The 19,191-nt window shown below is 48.5% G+C and overlaps 1 protein-coding gene across 2 annotated transcripts; it reads left to right on the top strand.

The window, feature by feature from the left end:
* The first annotated feature begins 6,894 nt into the window (after positions 1-6,894).
* On the top strand, positions 6,895-17,918 carry PIPOX (pipecolic acid and sarcosine oxidase). Of its 2 annotated transcripts, none has more exons than XM_036033331.1 (8): positions 6,895-7,088; positions 8,331-8,479; positions 14,667-14,808; positions 15,085-15,267; positions 15,778-15,930; positions 16,312-16,470; positions 17,041-17,116; positions 17,396-17,918. In XM_036033331.1, the coding sequence occupies exons 1-8, from the start codon at positions 6,975-6,977 to the stop codon at positions 17,524-17,526; spliced, it is 1,107 nt and encodes a 368-aa protein (XP_035889224.1). In that variant the 5' UTR covers positions 6,895-6,974; the 3' UTR covers positions 17,527-17,918. The 2 variants fall into 2 exon arrangements, with proteins under 2 accessions (XP_035889224.1, XP_028377449.1); XM_028521648.2 differs by having other exon boundaries at positions 6,896-7,088; positions 14,595-14,808.
* The last annotated feature ends 1,273 nt before the right edge of the window (positions 17,919-19,191 follow it).

Genomic DNA, 19,191 nt, shown 5'->3' with positions numbered 1-19,191 from the left:
TAGAGAATTAACAAAGTAAAAGATAATAGTGAAAAATTACCCAGAATGCAGCACAGAAAGACAAAAGGGAGAGGACAGAGAAGATAACAGATACAGTGAACGGAGGCCTAATGTATGTTTAATTAGTGTCCCAGAAGGAGAGGAAAGAGCAAATAGGGCAGAAACAAATGCTTGAGAAGAGATAACGGCTGAGAGTTTTCCAGAACTCATGAAAGACACTAGCCCAAAGATCCATTCAAGAAGCTGGTCAATCCCAAGTGTGAAAGCCCTGTCTAAACCAGCAGCCAGATGAGAGAGGAGAGAGGGGTACGGCTTAGAGTTGCCTTCCTGGCCCCAGCAGGCTAAACATTCCATAAAAACCCTGGTTAGGAGAAACAGCACGAGGCTTCTCACTAAGAAGCAGAGCCAGGTGGCTTTGATGCCTGAGGCTCCCGGCTGCCGTTTCTCTCCCTCCCTCTTTACTGCCTCTCCTCCCGCCAGGCCCCTGTGTCTCCCCATTTGTCTGCAAAGGCCTTCCCTCAACTCTCTCTCTCAACCACAAGGGAAGGAGGGGGGCCCAAGGCAGAAGCAGAAAAAACAACGGGAGAATAAGAACCAGTGAGCCTGGGCTGGGTGGCTCAGTTGCTTGGAGCCTCATCCCATACACCAAAAGGTCGTGGGTTTGATCCCCGGTCAGGGCACATACCTAGGTCGCAGGTTGGATCCCTGATGGGAGCACGTGTGGAAGCAGCCAATCGATGCTTCTCTTTCGCACATCAATGTTTCTTTCACCCTCTCTCTCTCTCTAAAATCAATAAAGATATCCTCGGGTGAGGGTTTAAAAAAAAGAAGAGCCAGCAAGAAAGCAGAGTCAGAGATGAGTCTTGCAGGCACGGTGACTCAGGAGATGGGCCAGCCTGGCTTTGGGGGCTGGCCTGGAGGCAACAAACAGAAAATGGAATGGAAGGTGACTTAGGGTTGATACTCAGAATTCTGCTTCCCTTCCCTCCCTCCTTTCCCTCAGGCTTTCCTCTGACTTTCTGCCTCCATGACCCTATGCCTGGCAGGGTGATGTGCTCCCGTGCCTGTCTCCATCCCTCACAACAGCAACATCAGCAGTCAGGCTGCAGACGGAGCATAGGGGCACACCATATGTACCTGAAAACTGGAGAACACCAGAGAGCCACATCCCTGGAGTTAATCTTCCTGCATGCTACTGAATTGTAGTTGCCATTTGTCACCTGTCAAGACAGCCCAATCCATGAAAGGTACGCTTCTTTTCCTATCACCAAGTCTCACTCCTCCCCGCAACTCCCCACCCCAGAGTGTCCTGATATCCAGGCCAGGAAGCATGGGAAAGACTCGGAAAGTAGTCTGTCCGGAGAAGGGAGTAGAGGCTCCTGACAGGGGATGTGTGTGCTGTCCCCACCCGAGACACACCCTCACTGGAGGGTTGGGACACCAGTCCTCAGAGTTCTTTGATTCGCTGCTTCCCTCAGTGTCTGCTGAACTTAGACTGGGCCTTCTCAAAAGCCTAGTGATGGAAAGATACCCACTCAGATATACATACGTGCAAAGACACCTACTTAATGAACACTTAGGTAATCTCAGGGCACCACAATCAGATGAGTGTGCAAATATGCTGAGATAAGATTAAGAACTTTCCAGTGTTCATCTAAAAACAATGAAAATGCTTCCTCTTTCATTTTTACTGCCTTTCCTCTTGTCCCAGTGAGGTCTGAGACCCTGGAAGGTGCATCCACCCTTCCCGGGCTAAATGATGACTTAATATTTTCTTACAAGCTTCAGTTCCAATTTCCAGGACTTTCCTTATTGTTCTCCCTTCCTCTGGAGACTGCATAGCAATTGAACCCCCTTTTTTTAAAAAAAAATTATTGATTGATTGTTTTGAGAGCAAGAAAGCAAGTGAGCGAGAGAAACATTGATTTGTTCCACTTATTTATGCATTCATTGGTTGATTCTTGTATGTGCCCTGACTGGGTATCAAACCTGCACCTTGGTGTTTTGAGGCGATGCTCTAACCAACTGAACAACTGGCCAGGGCAACAATTGAATGCTCATACCCTGAGGGAGCAGAGTTGACCTTAATATCTGCCATTTAACAAATGCAAAAATAAAGGCATGGCAGGAAGCAGAAGCCAGAGTCTCCTGGCCCGAAGGTGGGTACTGCCCTCAGCAGCTCACAGAAGGCACTGTCAGCCTTTGATGTAACTTGCTGGGCCAGCTCAGATGAACCTCTGACCTTCCTGAGCATCTAATGACAGACAGCTAGAGAGCCACATGATTACAGGGTGCCTATGACAGCCAGAAAAACCCACCATCCATTCAGCAAACACATACGAATGCCTTCTCTGTCTCAAATGCCTCCTCTACCATGGAATACTATGCAGCCATCAGAAACAATGTGCCAACTCCATATGACTCATGTAGGAGCCAAGATACAGGACATGGAAACAGCAAGGTGCTATAGTATGCATCCTGAGATTAAAAAAAGAAAATGCCGTATAAGTATGTGTGTATGCCCACAGAACATCTCCCACAGAACATCTCAGAAGAATACAAAAGAAAATAGTAACAGTGTTGCATGTAATGAGAAGAAGGAAGTAGCTGAGGACAGGGTGGGAAGGACACTTCTTTTTACAGTGTCCTCTTTCGAATCTTTTAATTGTTGTTCTACAAGTCTGTATTATCTATGAAAAATGACAATCAGAAGACCCCTCCCCCTCAGAGAGCTTAAGGGGAAGGCAGACATGCAAACAATTACAATGCACTATGCTCATTGTTATCACTGAGACCAGGCAAGGTGGGAAGGGACCGTGGGAGAGAGAGGCCAGCCATGCTGGTGGACTTGGTGGTGTCGGGGAATTTGGCGTCTTCATAACAAATGCTGGAACTTCTCTGAGCGCTGAGCGGCCAGGGTCTGAAGAGCGGAGTGGGAGACCCATGGGACAGGGCAGGCTGCCTTGTGTGCCGATTTAAGGAGCTATGACTTTGTCGTCACAGGAAATGGGCAGCGGTTACAGAATTTTCAGCAGAGGAGTGACCTGATCAGATTTATTATTTAGAGAGAGGATTCTGGCAGGAATGTGGAAGGACAGATTAAGAGGGCCAAGGATGGGGTGAGGGGGTGAGGAGACCCGGTTACGAGGTTAATGCCGGGATCTAGATGAGGGAGGGTGGTTGGATGACCTGGGGCAAAGGGAGCTGGGTGGAGGAGAGGAGGTGAAACCTGAGATGTTCAGCGGGTCCTCAGTATTTGGAGACCAAATAGGGTCCAGCTGTGTCCAGTCCCTCTTCATTTTCTCTTGAGGGAGCCCTCTGCACATTCAGGGCCCCAAACTGCCCTGGCAGCTGACAGGATGGTTCTGGAGGGGCCACTTCCTCCAGCCTGTCTGCCTTCTTGCTCCAGGCTCCTCCTGCTTCTTGGCCAAGAGGCACAGAGGAAAGACAAAAGAAGCCCCTCTCCATCCCCATTCACCTCCTGGGTCCCTCTCTCTCTCTCTCTCTCTCTCTCTCCCTCCCTCCCTCCCTCCCTCCCTCTCTCTCTCTCTCTCTGTCATCGTGTCCCCTCAGTTTTTCTGAGCTGTACAGCTTGCTGCTTCCCTGGCTCGGCTCTCCCGCCCCCATCTGTGAAGTGCCAATCAAGCCATCAGATGAGCAGTTCAGCCTCACATCTCCTGCTCCAGGACACGAGCCACAATTGCTGGCAGGCGGCAGCATAGTGTAGGGCTGCTGGCTCTCCCTTTCACAGTCTTCCAATCCAGAATGGGTGTTAACATGGAATTTGAGGGAGGGGATGGCGTCTCTCTCCCTGCCCCTGTCCACTGGACAGCCACAAGGACAGTCAACCCTGACATAGAGGGGAACCTTCAGAGGTCAGTTTGTTTTTCATTTCAAGGTTGGGCCATGGCCAGCGTATGCTTTCGGAGGAGCCGTTTGAAATACTTAACAAGCAGCATAATGCTTGAGTCCAGGAATCCAGGACAGGCTTATAAAGTAGGGATGGGAAAGTGGAATTGTCATTTTATCTCTGAAGGAATGTTATATTAAACAAAGGAAGAGGGGGGTTACCAGTGGCTTTATAGCTTCCCCGGAGTATGAACAATAAGAAATGTCAGGGGCAGCAGGAAGAACTGAGATCAGAAAAAAGAAAGAGCGTGCCGGCCCTGGAACCAGTGACCAGGGAGATCTAAAGCATCTGTATCCCCAGGGGGTTTCTCCTTCTTTTACAAATTGTCAATGGAAGCACAATTTTTCTAGAATACAGAAACTAATGAGCATTAAGCTCAATTACCTGGCCACATTCTCTTTAGATCTTTTGATAACATACACATATAACTGGTGACGGTGATCTGGGTGTCTATTTGTATCCTGCCTCTCTTTGTCAGTGTGATTTCATACACACGTTTCTGCGGAGCCCACAGTCCCCACGCTTGTCACTGTGGACCGCTACATAGTATTCCACTGTGCCCCGTGCCGGAGTTTGTTCTCCTGTTCCCTGTGGCCCCGCTGCTTCCATTTTTTTATACTATAAGAACACAGCCATGAGTGTCTTTATACAAATGTCTTTTTCTCCCCTCGGATATTTCCTTGGGGTATAGTTCTCCAGCTCAAATTTCTAGGTCAGAAGGTTTGAACAACTTTCATGTTCTTGCACACTGCCCCGGCCCTCTCCGGAAGGTCTACTCTAGACCGTCTGAGTTGCCCCCCTACCCCCTCTCCATCCCCACAGCATTGACAACATCAGATTTAAAATTTTTTGTTTTTGCTCATTTAGTGGGCACATAATCGTGCCTTGAAGTTATTTAATTCCCATTTCTTTCATTGCTAGTGAGACTGGGCACACTTCCATGTGAGGATTTACTGTCTGCTTTTCCTGGTGTGTAAACTGTTTATCTCCTCTGACATCTTATCAAGAGAAATCTGGGGGCTGACCTTATATATTTATATCAAACCTTTATGTACTTATATAGTACATTTTTCTCAGTTACGTTCGCCACTTCTTTATCCTATGGGAGCTTTCCAGTTGTGAGGTGGACATTATCTAGTCCCCTGTGGGTTGGGGTGAGGTGGGGCTAAGATGACTTATGGATTCTAGAGTAATTTTTTTTTTCAGAAGAAAAAAGAAAGCCAGTCATGTGGCACTTCCTCTCTGGGCTCCTATATTCCCAGGAGCTATTCCCAGGAGAAGGGCTGGGCTGAGAAGACAGCTCATTGCCAAGGTCACTCTGGGGGAGTCTTTGCTGGGGGCAGGCCACTGAACTGAGGTTGTATAGCTCCCTGTGGTCACATGGATTTCCCAGTGTATTATTTTTTCCCACTTACAGTATGGCCATGAGGGAAACAACAAAATATTCAAATTAGAATCATCAGTACAAGTTCTGACAATCCCCAGAACTTGTACTGATGCGTGGCACAGTGGTTAAGGGACAGGTGCTGCAGCCGACAAACCTGGCTTCACGTCTCAGCGCCCATGTTGAGCAGCTGTGTGGCATTGGGTGAGTTATAACCTCTGCAAGCCTTAATGTCTTTGGCTGGAAAGTGGTATTTTCTTTTTTGCTATGGCTGCATAAAAAACCACCCCAAAACTTACTGACTAAAAACAATTGTATTTATTCTGTCTTATAATTTTGGAGGTCAAGAATTCAGATGGGGCTGGCTGGGTGATTCTTTTGCTGCATGTGGTGTAAATGAGGCCGCTCAGTTGTATTTAGGTAGTGGTTGCTCTGGGCTGCTGTCCGAGATGGCGTCACTGCCATGACTGACTCTGTGCTGTCTCAGGGCCTCCCCACGCGGTCAGGGCTCCTGTGGAGAGTGTGCTCCAAGGAGAGAAGAGGAAGCTCTCAGTTGCTTACACCCGGGCCAGAACCTGTTCCAGTGTCACTGCTGCGGTATTCTATTGGTCAAGCAGTCACAGAGCTTGTGATATGAAGAGTGACAAGGAATTTGGGGCCATCTTTAACCTGCTGAAAATGGGGATAAAAATACTTCTGCCTAGGGCTGTAAGGATTAAACGAGATAATGCATTCGGAAGCAGTTTTACCGTGAAGCTAATGAAACTTCAACCACGGGGCTCCTTAATTGCACAGCTCTTCCAAGTCCTAGCACCTAATTTTGTATTCATAATTTTTCTTATCCTTTTCTTAAAGAGGACCCCCCAAATCATATAAGAATCAGGCCCCGCCAATCCTGGCTCTGTCCCCAGGGCGTGGGAAGCACTTATTTAGCACATTGCCCGACACCCAGGAAGCACTGCAGAGGCCCCTCCCCACCCTAGGCTGGCGCCTGGACCCCTGTCTGTGCCTCAGGAAAAGGCTCCTCCTCTCACTCTGTCCTTTCCATTTGTTCAGGATTATTTCTTTTCCTCCTTTCTAAAAATGAGAGTGAAACATGCTGAGAATAATTTCATAATCACGAGACTGCCCTCTCAATTGACCCCTGCGTCTACCCCCTGATCTCACCACCCACCGGGGAGGTGGACCTTACCCTGGGCATAATGCCAAGTTTTTAACTTGGACCCTCTAGGATCTCCAAAGCAAATCAAGCTGAAGGGAGGAGAGCCAGCAGGCGAGGCAGCATTCCTGGCCCAGCTTGGTCTAGGAGACATTGAAATTCCAGGGCTGAGGTCCCAGAGACAAAGATCATAATGAGACAGGACGATGGCAAAGGAAAGGACCCATTTGCATGACAATAATTGAGCCAAGAATAGAAAGCTAGAGGGATGCAAGGGTGAGGCTGGCAGCTGAGCTGGGCTAAACCTCACAAAATTGGACTGCTCAGCTCTGCTGTGCAGGAAAGTCCAGGCTAAACCCTGTGCCCTTTGGGGGAAGGGAGAAGGACATGGCCCCAGGGGACTGTGGGAAAGCTGGCCAGGCTGCACTTTGCCCTGCTCCTCCTCTACAGGCCCAGAGCCCTGCTTCACTCGCCCTCTCCTTTGTGTGTGGGCACTGTGGCTGTAGGGCTAAGTGGGCATCATGGCCGCTCAGAAAGATCTCTGGGATGCCATTGTGATCGGGGCAGGTGTCCAGGGCTGCTTCACTGCATACCACCTGGCCAAACACGGGAAGCGGGTTCTTCTGCTGGAGCAGGTACTCTGTCCCCTCTACACTCCTGACCTTGGTGATTGTCCATGTCTCCTCCCCTAGAGAGAGGTTTCCAGAGCTAGCAGGCGATGGGGCCAGGCTATGGGGCCAGGCTAGGGCCAGATCATCACAGATTCTGTGCAATGTGTAGCTTGGCTGCCTGGTGTGTTTCGTGATAATGTAAAGAACGTTCCACCCTCCTAAGACCCACATTGGGTTTCTAGGTGCATTTCCTCCTTTTACTGCCCCCTTCCACCCCTGGTTCCTGCCCTTGACTAAGAAGTGTTCCAGGCCTGTTCTCTTCCTTCTTGCCACCCATTCTCTTCCTTCTGTGTCAAAATGGTTGATCCAACCCAGAAAAATAATCAGTTCTGCTCTGGGTAACCATAAAGCAAAGATAATTTGCTTCAGAGGTAGGATTCTTCCTTGCACATTCCTGGCCTCTCACCCTGGAACTCAGCAGAGGCCTCTGTTTTTTTTCTGCCACCGCCAGATAATAGCAGCCTGCTTTTTTGATACACAGGAAATAAAACTTCGGTCTTATTTTTCTTTATAGAATAGGTGACCCCCTGCAGGGCTGTCTACAGTGACCACGCACAGGTGGGTAGGCCTGTGTGTCTACAGGGTCCTTCCCAGGACATGTCCACCCAGCCCACCTTCCAAAGAGTTCTACCCTCCCATTCTGCCTAAAGCTCTCCAGGCTTTGGTTTACTCTTCTTGGTAATGCGCTGTCTGGGTTAGAACACTTTTTGATTTCTTTATCAGTTTTCTCAAAGCCTGAGGGATTCTTGGTTTAACCTTGCAGCCAACTCTACATCTTTTGCTAAATCCCAAGTGGTTTCCTTGTCCCAAGAGAGTTGAAGCCACAGGAAAACAGTCAGCATCAGTTTCCTTGTCCGTAAAATTAGGGGCTAGACTAGAGCGCTCTCAAAGAGTCTCTCTCTTTCTGCTTCTCTGTGAGTGCAAGTGGGATGGGGTGGCAGCGGGATGACTGAAGACAAACCAACAGAGGGACTCTTGGATGTGAATGTTAGCAAAAAAGGACGCGGGGTTCATGTTCCTGAAGAGCTTTTGTTCTGATAGCCAGCTCCGGAATTTGGCCATAAAGGGAGAGTGGAAACAAAGGTTTGGAGTAAGTAAGTGTTCCTGGTCAGCAGCTCCCGGCTGACTGGATGAGCTGGCTCCTCAAGGCGGGTGGGCAGTGCCCCGGTAACGGCCTCAGCTGTCTCTCTGGCTCTCCACTTCCAGTTCTTTCTACCACACTCCCGAGGAAGCTCCCATGGGCAGAGCCGGATAATCCGAAGGGTGTACCCTGAAGACTTTTACACCCAGATGATGGATGAGTGCTACCAGATGTGGGCCCAGCTGGAGCAAGAAACCGGAACCCAATTATACAGGTCCTGGTGGGGGAGGAATTCCTTAAATCTCAGGGCCTGGAGATGATTCTAGTCTGTGAGGGGGCAGTGCTGTGAACATGTGAACTACGTGGAGGGACACACGGCCTAGGGAAGGGCAGATACGTGGAAGCATTCTACTCGCCGTCATGGCCACCCCTCAGACCCAGCTGGCTCCTGCCAGGCTCTGAGTTCCAGGACTGGGCTCAGACCGTGTGTCCAAGGCCAGCAGAGGTTACATCTGTGTCTCTTTGAAGCCATCTGAGGTTCTTTCAGGGCAGGGATTGTTATAGGAAAGGAGCCTGCTGTCTTGATTCTTTATATTCCTACCAGTATCATAACTTTTCATGCTGAGTGCACCTCCCAACTCCCAGAGCGACCCCTATAAATCCATTTCATTTTCTCTGAATACCTCCTCCCACAGGAAGGAAATAGGGGTGCTCCTCAGACCCCATTGCTTGCCAGGCAGTGAGCCTGCAGCTCTTTCCCTCTTGCCCCCAGGGCTTTCTCTGACCCGTAAGGCCCCTCCTCACTGGCCTATCAAACACTGCAGAGGAAGAAAGCAAACAGCCTGTGACGTGAAGAGAACCTTAACCACTCACCCCACCTCCCCTCCCACCTTCTCTGTGGCTCTTAACTGAACTTTCTACAAAACCCCAGCTCTACCCTACAGGGTGGCAGTTATTTTAATGGCCAGGAACCAAGAGGTTACTGTTCTGTTGCAAAAACACCATTAACTTAAGAACAAAGTGAAATCCATTATGCAAATACAGCTAGGGCAGCTAATTACAGATTTATTCCAGAGGCAGCTAATGCACCCAGCACCCAAATAAAGAAGCGTGTCTTGCTGAGGGGTGGCCTGGCAAAGGGACCCCTCTCTGTCAGCCATCTGTGAATACTGCTGAGTGTCTTGTGCTAAAGGAACTGCTGAGGCCTTGGAGGGCACCCTTCTTCCTAGCAGACAGGGGGCGACGAAAAGAGATGTGAGAAGAGTGTAGAAACTTTCATAGGGAGGATGGTTCTAGTGCGAATTTGCCTTTGTGCTCTACCTCTTACCAGCTGTGTGACCTTGGAAAATTTCCTGTACCTCTCTGTGTCTCGTTTTCTTTCTCACAGTGTTTAATGAGGATTAAACGAGACTCTTATGAAATACTTGGCACAGTGCCTAGCACCTTTCAATACGTGGCAATTCCTTCCACCTGCTCTGGGTCAGCAACATCCTACCTCAAATGAGCAAGGAAGGGGGAAGAGCAGGAGGAGTCAGACAGGATGCAGCAACCAAGAACATCAAGAGGAAAGTCTGCTGGAGAGGGAGAGAGGGAAAGGCACCCTTGGATAGGGGATTATAATCTTCTTTGCCAGGAGAGCAGGACTTTGGAAGTAGGCAGGCCTGGCTTAAGAATAAATTCTGACACATTAGCTATGTGGTTTGGTCATTATTGTTTAATGTCTTTGAGACTCAGTTTTTTAATCTGTGAAGTAGGAGTGATAATATCTATTTCATGAGGCTATTGTGAGGATAAGTATGTAAAGGGCTTAGACAAATCATCATCATCATCATCATCACATATTTAGTGCTCATAGCAAGAAAGTAAGGCTGTTCTCAATGTACTCGATATGTATAAACTCATTGAATTCTCCCCAAAACCTCATTAGAGGGTTGCTACTGAGTAGTCAGGGCCTTAACCTATTAGTGCAAATCACAGAATTCCTACAGTCTAGAGCAGGGCTTGGCAAACTTGTTCTGTAAATGGCCACGTAGTAAGTATTTTAGGTTTTGCAAGCCGTATGGCCTCTGTTGCAAGTATTCAGTTTTGCCAGTCATTCAGCTCTACTGCTGCAATGTGAAAGCAGCCACAGACAACACATAAACAAATGCACGTGGTCGTGTTCCAGTGAAACCTTATTTGTGGACACAGAGATGTCATATAATTTTCATGTCATGAAATATTCTTCTTTTGCTTTTTATCAACCATTTTGAAATACAAAAACCATCTTGGCTTGTGCAACAGGCAAGAACAAGTGTCAGACCTGATTTTGTCCCTGGGTCCTAGTTTGCTGGCTCCCTGGTTTAGAAGATACCACATAGTGGTTACTTTGTCTACCCCCTGTCTCCAGACAAGTCCATTGCTAAATCATCTCAGATCAGAAGACTGCTAATGTACATTTAAAGACAAGGACATATCACAGCCCTTCTTAAAAGACCATTCTGATGTCTCACAGCCTCAATTATGAAAAAAGGCAAAGTGAAGTGAATGTGCTTTGGAAAACCTTAAAAGTCCTATAGAGTGTGAGGTGTTTTTATCATCATCATCATTATTATTATTATTAAAGTCTTTCCTATGGCTAACCTAATTCACTTAGGCACACTAATTTATGTGGTTCCTTTACTTAGTAGGGACACAGAATAGACACTTCCCATCCCGATTCCTTTAGCTTTTATTCTTCATTTTGATTTTCTAAATGATCCATCATCCTTGTGGTTCTTATTCTCCTAGGTTCTTCTGGAATAACTAGCACAATATCATAACCTGACTCATAGACATGAATGTATTTACTTAATGCTTTTTGATGATGATTTTTAGAAAATAACACCGTCAGGAGCTGATAGTTAAGGTGGTTGCCCCATTCTTTCTATTCTCTTCTGCCGCTTCCTGTGACAGTGGCATACTAAACACGGGTGAGCTCAGGATATTTGCATATATTCTGGGAACAGACAGTGACACATGTGTCAGATCACAAGGTCTGAGTCTTTTGTGATGCATACAGCCAGCACGTTAATAGAAACAGCAAATCCCAGCTCCGTGTCCCCTCTCTTTCCTGCCCTGCCTTTTCCCTTTGAGTCCTACTATCTAGCTCCTGACCTGGGCTGCCCCTGCTTAGCTGACAATATCAGACAAGATCACAGCCGTAGGCAGTACAGCTGCTGGCAGAACCTGGTGGCCCCCTCCGCAGCTGCTGCTTCCTGTGTCGGGGAAGTGTCTGGCTTGTCAGCCACATCCCCTCCCTGGAGCAGTCTTTGTTAACCAATTCCACCTCGGCCCACTGCACGGAAGATGAAACCCCAGGAGCTCCTCCAAAACCAACAAAGACAGCAGCCATTACCCAGTCCCTCCCCCAATCCCTTCCTCAAGGTGACTCTGAGAGCTGGCGTGCCTGGCACTTTTAACCCAGACAGGGAAAAGCTGGAGCCTGGGATAGGGGATGGCAGATGCAGGGAGAGATGTCTGCCCTCCCAATTCCTCCCTACTCCATCCTGCCTCCTGTTCTGCTGTAGTAACTGTTGGAAATCCCTAATCAGCAACTCCTTACATCACATCCGTGGATTTAGTGGGGCCACAGAGTCAACAGGACCCTTGGGAGGAATCTTTGATTACCGCTTCTTCGTGCCGGATCCAGCTAGGGTTGGGAGGAAGGCACAGTTCACACCAAATGCTTTGCACTCAGCCGAGGACATTCGGGGAGGTGGGAGCTGCACCCTTTCAGGATTTCCTGACCACACGGTCTCACTTCAAGGTGCCTTCTTTCTAGGCCAGCCCTGGCCAGTCATTTCCTGAGCATTTCTTTTTCCTCTGATGCCTTCCCAAATTTTGCAGCTTAGGTCTAAGCAGAAAAAGAGGAGAGGAAGGCAGCCCAGAGCATGGGGGTGAGAAATTGATGCAGAATGAGCAGTCTGTTTATTGGGATCTAGGAAAAGCCATTAAGAAAATAAGCACTTAAATGATTTTCAATCTGCCCATGGAAATCATCTATCTTCATACTGGGGGCAAAGACCCATTCTCCTATCCTGGTTTTGATTGACTGATTTCCAATTCTCCAAGCATTTCCCACAGGAGCCTCTCACCTATCTCCCATAATGACAGGCCTTTGCATTTCCAGGCAGTGTTTTACATTTATTTCTGATTTGCTCATAATGGTCAAAAATCTCTCACCAATCCTAGGCATTTCTCCAGCAATGCACGGTTTCCCTCAGGCCAAATAGCTCAGCTGTGATCCACGGAAAATGAGAATTTCCCAAACGCATCTTTGGACTAGGGGAGGGTCCAGCATCACAAATTCAGATGGAAAATTTCCCACTGTTAGATCAATATCTGGACTAAGAAATAAATGCCACAGGGGCAGAGAGCTGGAGCAAAATGATTATGATCAGCACAATTACATTCACGGGCAGCGTCAGCTCGCTGATTACTCCTCGGGATGGGGAGCTCCCGCTTCAGCCACCACAGGACGGCTTGGGAATGAGAACGTCACTCAGCATTTCATAATTCAACAGATTGGCCCATTGTCTTGGCATCAGTTCATTTTCCCTGTATAGTACATTCTTGTAAGAGGGATTCTTATTTTAAGGAAGGGAGGAAGGAAGGAGAGAACATGGGAAGGAAGAAAGGAAAGGAGGAAGGAGAGGAGGGAGAAAGGGAAAGGCAGTAAATCTCAGAGCATGTGAGAGACCAAGGCTGGCGTATTGCAGGCAGGGTTAGGCTATGCTGCTGTATTTCCAGGCCAGGGATCTGACTGCTGAGGTGAGGGTTAAGCCAGGTCTTCCCCAGAATTCTACCCAGTTACAACTCCATTGGGTAAAAAGGGCTCAAGAAATACACTTGGGTGACTTCTTAATTATCCTGTTGACCAAGAAGGTTCCTAGGCAATTTTTTATTACCCGAGAACAAATATGAAGTTCTTTTTTGGGTCCACAGGAAAAAGTCTGCCCGCTAGCTAGTGGGGATTTCTCCAGCGTCCTTCTGCTGAGCTCTGAAGAGGCAGAGAGGTGCCTCTTCATTGCTTTCCCACCAGTGGTGAATGCTGGGTAGGCGGGCGCCATGGCAAATGAATTGGGCACGCTGCGTTGCTCTGTGTACTGACACCAGCCCCAGGGCCCGCTGTGTCCCTAACCCCTCCCAGTCTTCTCTTTAATCCCCCCAACCAGATAATGTGGGATTTGGAAGCATGTAATATCCATGAGACTCCATTATAGGCTATTACGAGCTTTATATGCAGTACCTGGAGTATGTACCAGGCTGATGCTGGTCACTACGGCTGCTGAAACTGAGAGGGATGACATGAATGGTTCCCAGGCCCAAAGTGACGACCCCCCCCTCCATTGTTTAGACCAGTTTCCACAAAGAGAGATCTCTGGTCTCTTGTGACAGAGAGACAGAAAGCATCAAAGAGAAGCAGCTTTCAACTCTGTTAGTGAGTAAGAAGCAGAGAGGGATGTATGGGGAGAAACAAAATTGTAGAATCACTGAATTAATTGGTGGAGCCCTAGGAAACATCTACTGGTGTTTCTGCATGAAGATGCTCTTGGCATTTGGGTGGGATCTTCCTAGCACCACAGGTTTAGCATCCCTGGTCGCTGCCCACTAAATATGAGTGGCAACCCCCAGGCACTGTGACAGCTAAAAAAAAATGGCCCATCCTATTTCCACATGCCCCTGGGTTGGAGACAGTACCATCCTGGCGTGGAACCACCAATAGTCCAACAGTCGTTGTTGTAGAGGAGAAAACTGGGGCCTGGGAAGTGAGTGACCAGAGCAAGGTCCCAGAGGGGATGCCAGGACGGGACCCAGAGTCAGAACTGCCCATGGAGGACCCTTTCCATGAAACGGGCAGCTTCTGAGGAGGAGTAGAAAGACAGGCAGACACACAGAACATTACATGACAAGAAAAGGGACAGAGGAAAGAAACGGCAGGGGTGGGGGAAAGGGTAATGAATAGATGAAAATAGTGAATGGGGTCAGGGGGTGGGGGAAAGAGGAAGAAATCACATCGAACTCAATGAACACCTACCCCTCTTGAGGTGTGGAAATAAAGAGGACTTAGGATCTCTGCCCTCAAGGACAGGAGGATCCTGAGAGGGAGGATGGAGGGACAAGCAAACCTATAAGTGGTGAGAGGCAAGGCAGACTTGGGAATGGGCTGGAATCCAGCTCAATAATACTGGGACTCTTGTGACAGAATCAAGATAAATTTGCCTGTTTTTTGAATGTGAGGCTGGGACTGTCCTTGATGCCTGGCCCTGGGACCCTTGCCGGAGAGTGAGAGAGAATGGCTCAGAGCCATTCTCTCTCACCCATGTGTCTTCACCCATGTGTCTTTTTTTTGTGTGTATGTGTAACAGGCAGACTGGAGTACTGCTTCTGGGAATCAAGGAGAGTCAAGATTTAAAGACAATCCAGGCTACTTTGTCTAGGTGGGGGGTGAAACACCAGCGTCTTTCATCTGAAGAACTGAAGCAACGTTTCCCCAATATTCGGTTGGCCAGGGGAGAAGTGGGGCTCTTGGACAAGTTCGGTGGAATTCTCCATGCGTCCAAGGCCCTCAGAGTGCTCCAGGTGATGTTATGCAGAATTAGGGGCAATGCAGCCCCTGATCTGGGCATCCTGGGTCCCAGTCAACCTCGTCCCCCCCACCCCCCACTGGGTGAGAGCCTTTCTCAGGCTGGCTTTAGTCTTGACCTTTGGGCAGGGCAGTTTTATATACCCTGCTAGGCCTTGTCAGTATGGGAAAGGAGGCCTAGAATCTGCACTCTTTTTTCTGCCCTAAGTGAGGGACTCTTTGTCCACAGGGTGAACCACATATGTAGTCTTTCCCTGATCCTGCCCTTTCAGGATGCAGTTCAACGACTAGGAGGCAAAGTGTGTGACGGAGAGAAGGTGATGGAGATAAAACCAGGGTTACAGATCACGGTGAAAACCACCTCCAGCACCTACCAAGCCAAGAACTTGGTCATCACAGCAGGTCCTTGGACCAATCGGGTCCTTTCTCTCCTGGGAATTGAGCTGCCTCTCCAGGTAGGGGAGCTGGAAGCCTGAGAGTTGGTGCTTTAGAGCCAGATTAACTTGAGTTCAAGTCCTGGTTCTGCCACTTGCTAGTGGATAACTTTGGGCAAATTTGTTTACATCACCGAGCCTCAGTTTTATAACCTGTAAAATGGGGGATAGGGCTTTTGGAGAATTAAATTAAATGATAACATCCTTGGGGATGGTCTGGCCAATCTAAGCACTGAATAAATATAAGGTATTATTTATACCTTGTCTTTATTGGAGAGAAAGAAGAGACAACCAGGTGCAGTTATGAGAGAAGACTAAGAATTGGAGGAAAAGATCCAGAGATTTTTGTGCATCACAATATAATGTAACATGCAACTGACATGAGAATTGGATGAAGAAAGGACAGAGAAATTAAGTGGGGCATTGGGCTTATACTGAAGGGCTATAAGACTGCAGAAGAAACTGTTCTCATTGTCTTTAGAGTCCCAAGGCTTTCCCCATTCATCTCCCACTTCTTCTCCTTGCTTCAAGACCCTGCGGATCAATGTGTGTTACTGGCGAGAGAAGGTTCCCGGAAGCTATGGTGTGTCTCGGGGTTTTCCATGCTTACTGGACCTGGGCCTCAGCCTGGCTCCCCACCACATCTATGGGACGCCCTCCATGGAGTACCCAGGGCTGATGAAGGTGAGTGAAAGGCAGAGAGAAAGCTAGTAGGGGTACACACAAAATTGGGGCAGCTGCTCTTACTTCCCTGGGCGGACTCCCTCGGATCCCGGTGGGCAGCATCAGGAGTCTACTTCACTATTCCCTACTTGCAATACAAAACACCCAACTGTCCTGAGGCCCAGCAAAGGGGGCCCTTCCTGTGCAAACAGAGGGTTAGCAAATGAACAACTAGGGAATGAACAACTAGGCAACCTTGCCTGGCAACAAGCAGCATCTGTCAGGACTGGAAAGGCTGGAATGATGGATGGGGGCACTGTGTGTACAAGCCTGTCCCCTGGGCTGGGTGGGTGTGTAGGAATGCTGGCCCTGGCAGCTCACACTGCTCTGATTGGGAGCCAGGTCAGCTATCACCACGGCAACAATGCAGATCCCGAGGAGCGGGACTGCCCCGCAGCATTCTCAGATGCCCAGGACATCCAGATCCTGAGCCGCTTTGTCAGAGATCACTTACCCGACCTAGAGCCCAAGCCTGCCATCGTGGAGCGCTGCATGTACACGGTAAGGGTGCAGGCAGCCCTGGGGCAGAGGGGAGGAGACAGAGTGACCTGGTGCTGCTGGGGCCCGGCTCTACTTGACTCCTGACCTAGTGTGTGACTTGAAACAAATAAGTTCATTGCTGTGGGTCGGTTCACCTCCACCAGAGAGGGCCCGTTGGGGGTTATTCATATGCCTTTTCATTAGGAAACTAGGCTTATGCCTGGCAGTCCTTCGCTATGTTTCCCAGAAGGGCTCTAAAAGATTTTTTGGCAAGATATTCTAGTTGAGCAGGCCTTAGGGACAAAGAGAAGAGACAGATGTCACCAGAGCCTGAGGCATCTTGGCTAAGTTAGTTTAAGCGCATTAACTGAGCACCTACTGTGTTCATAGCTCTGTGTGAGAAGAGAGGCAGATGGACAAATGAGAAAGACTGACATACCCAAGGGGGGCACTGCCGCGCAGAGAACATTCCTGTGCTGCATTTCCATTCTTTCTGGAAAGAAATCCAGCCTGGTCCCCTCCCTTCTGAGCCTGCAGTTCTTCCTCCTCCCTCTAACTTCAAAGGACACAGGTGTGATTGTTTCTTTCTAGAACACCCCTGACGGGCACTTCATTCTTGATCGACATCCAAAGTATGACAACATTGTCATTGGGGCTGGATTCTCTGGTGAGTCTGAGGAGAGGGAGATGGGGTGCTTTAAAGTCGACCTACCTCGGTGTCAGGCAAGATGGGGTTTCCCATGCTCTTCGCCGGCCAGATAGGGCCCATTGCCCAGACCCTGAGTGTGTCAGGGGTTGGGCAGGGCACTCCCAGAAGAACAGGTAACTCATAGTGGGAAGCAACTTCTGACTTCGGGATGTGACCAAGAGAATTATCTCTGTCTGGGCGCTGTGGAGGTGGCTTCCTCTCTGGAGGATGCTGGACAACTTGCTCTTCTCTCTCTAGGGCATGGATTCAAGCTATCCCCTGTTGTGGGCAAGATCCTGTACGAATTAAGCATGAAATTAACACCATCCTATGACTTGACACCTTTTCGAATCAGCCGCTTCTCTGGCCCGGGCAAAGCTCACCTTTAACCCCTGGCCAGCAGCCTCCCTTATCGCCTTCTCAGATGGAGGAAGTGGCTGTGAGAGGCCACCCCTTGCTCCTGCTCTTGAGTCCCCCGTAAACACCAGATGATTTAATCTGCCTTCCTTCCTGTCCAGCTCCCCAGTGACTTTTCAGATGGATGTCCATATGAGGAGGGGGCATAAGGACTGGCACAGGAGACCAAAGCAGTTGTTAAAATTCTCTTCACTGGGACAGCTGATGAATTTGAAATGGATTTGATTAAAGCTGCTCGGGGAAGGGTAAATAAGATGATTCGTAGGTGACTGCTGCTCTTGAAGTTCCTTTCTTAAAACTAGAGCCACCCTCCACTATAAACTCCAATAAAATCTGGCTCATCATGCACCATAAGTGTTTGTTGAAAAAAACATGTGTGAAATAGCTCTGACCCTTGTGGCTCAGTTGGTTGGGTATTATTCCACAAAGTGAAAGGTTGCTGGTTCAATTCCTGGTCTGGGCACATGCCTGAGTTGTGGGTTCAGTCCCCTGATTGATGTTTCTCTCCCTCCCTTCTCATCTTTCTAAAAATAAATAAATAAGATTTTAAAAATGTGTTGAAAAAACAAATAAAGAAATAACAGCATTGCATTAAAGCCTGTGGTGGGCTTTATTTTCCATGTGACCTGATTTTTTACAGACTTGAACCATCTAAATCAGCACCACAGAACCCATTGCCCCAGGAGTCCTTGGGGGCTTTATCCCCTTGGTGCAGTGCACCCTCTGCTCTGGATTCTTTGTCTGGTTCTCATCCTCTCTCTGGTTCTGTAAAGACGCTCAGTTCCCCAGTCTCTCATTAAGGTGTATTGTCAGGTCCTTATGAAGATGGAGCTGTTATACCAGAAAGAAAGAGAGAGGCACACTCGCTTAGAAACCCTGTTCAGTGTTTGAATGTTAAATGTGCCATTTTATTATCATTAGGATTGCTCCCACTTAATGAAACGGCATTAGCACCAAGTCGGCTGGTCTCCTTGCACTAATTGCTTTGAAAGGGAGCAGGCTCATAACTACCCCAGGGTGGGAGGAGGGGTGAGGGGTTTAAACAGGGACTCAAGCAAGGCTTAATGCACCCAAGCGGGATAATCTCCAGACCAGGCCAGTCTGACCCAAGAGAAAGGAGGTAAAGTACCCTGGGGAGGAGAAAACTGGCACGGGGTGGGGGTGCGGAGGGTGGTGATGGTGGTAGTGCAAATGTTAGGAGTTACTGAGCTTGGAAGAGTGGGAAATGGGAATGAGAGGGAAAATATTCCCAAAGGGAATACAACACAGAGGAAATTACTCTTCAACTGCCATACAGGCCTAGGCTCATGGATTAGCACTGATTTCTCCAGGGAATTATAAAAGCCAGCCAATCCCATCAATCCTACAACAAGACTGCTTTTCAGGTGCTCTCAGATGGTCTCCTGAACCTCGTTCTCTGTAAAGTGGGAATAAAAATAATCATCGTATCTGTAAAATGGGCAGAATACTACAACATGGATGAACTTTGAAGATGTGATGCTAACTAAGTGAAGCAGCCAGACACGAAAAGGACACACATTGTATTCATAGAAACAGGAAGTAGCATGGTTGTTTCCGGGGGCTGTGGGAGGGGAGGGCCAGCGCTTCATGGACACAGGGTTTCCGTTTGGGAACAT

This window comes from Phyllostomus discolor, chromosome 8, assembly GCF_004126475.2.
Source record: "Phyllostomus discolor isolate MPI-MPIP mPhyDis1 chromosome 8, mPhyDis1.pri.v3, whole genome shotgun sequence".
Taxonomy (NCBI): domain Eukaryota; kingdom Metazoa; phylum Chordata; class Mammalia; order Chiroptera; family Phyllostomidae; genus Phyllostomus; species Phyllostomus discolor.
This window is presented reverse-complemented; position numbering and strand designations above follow the sequence as displayed.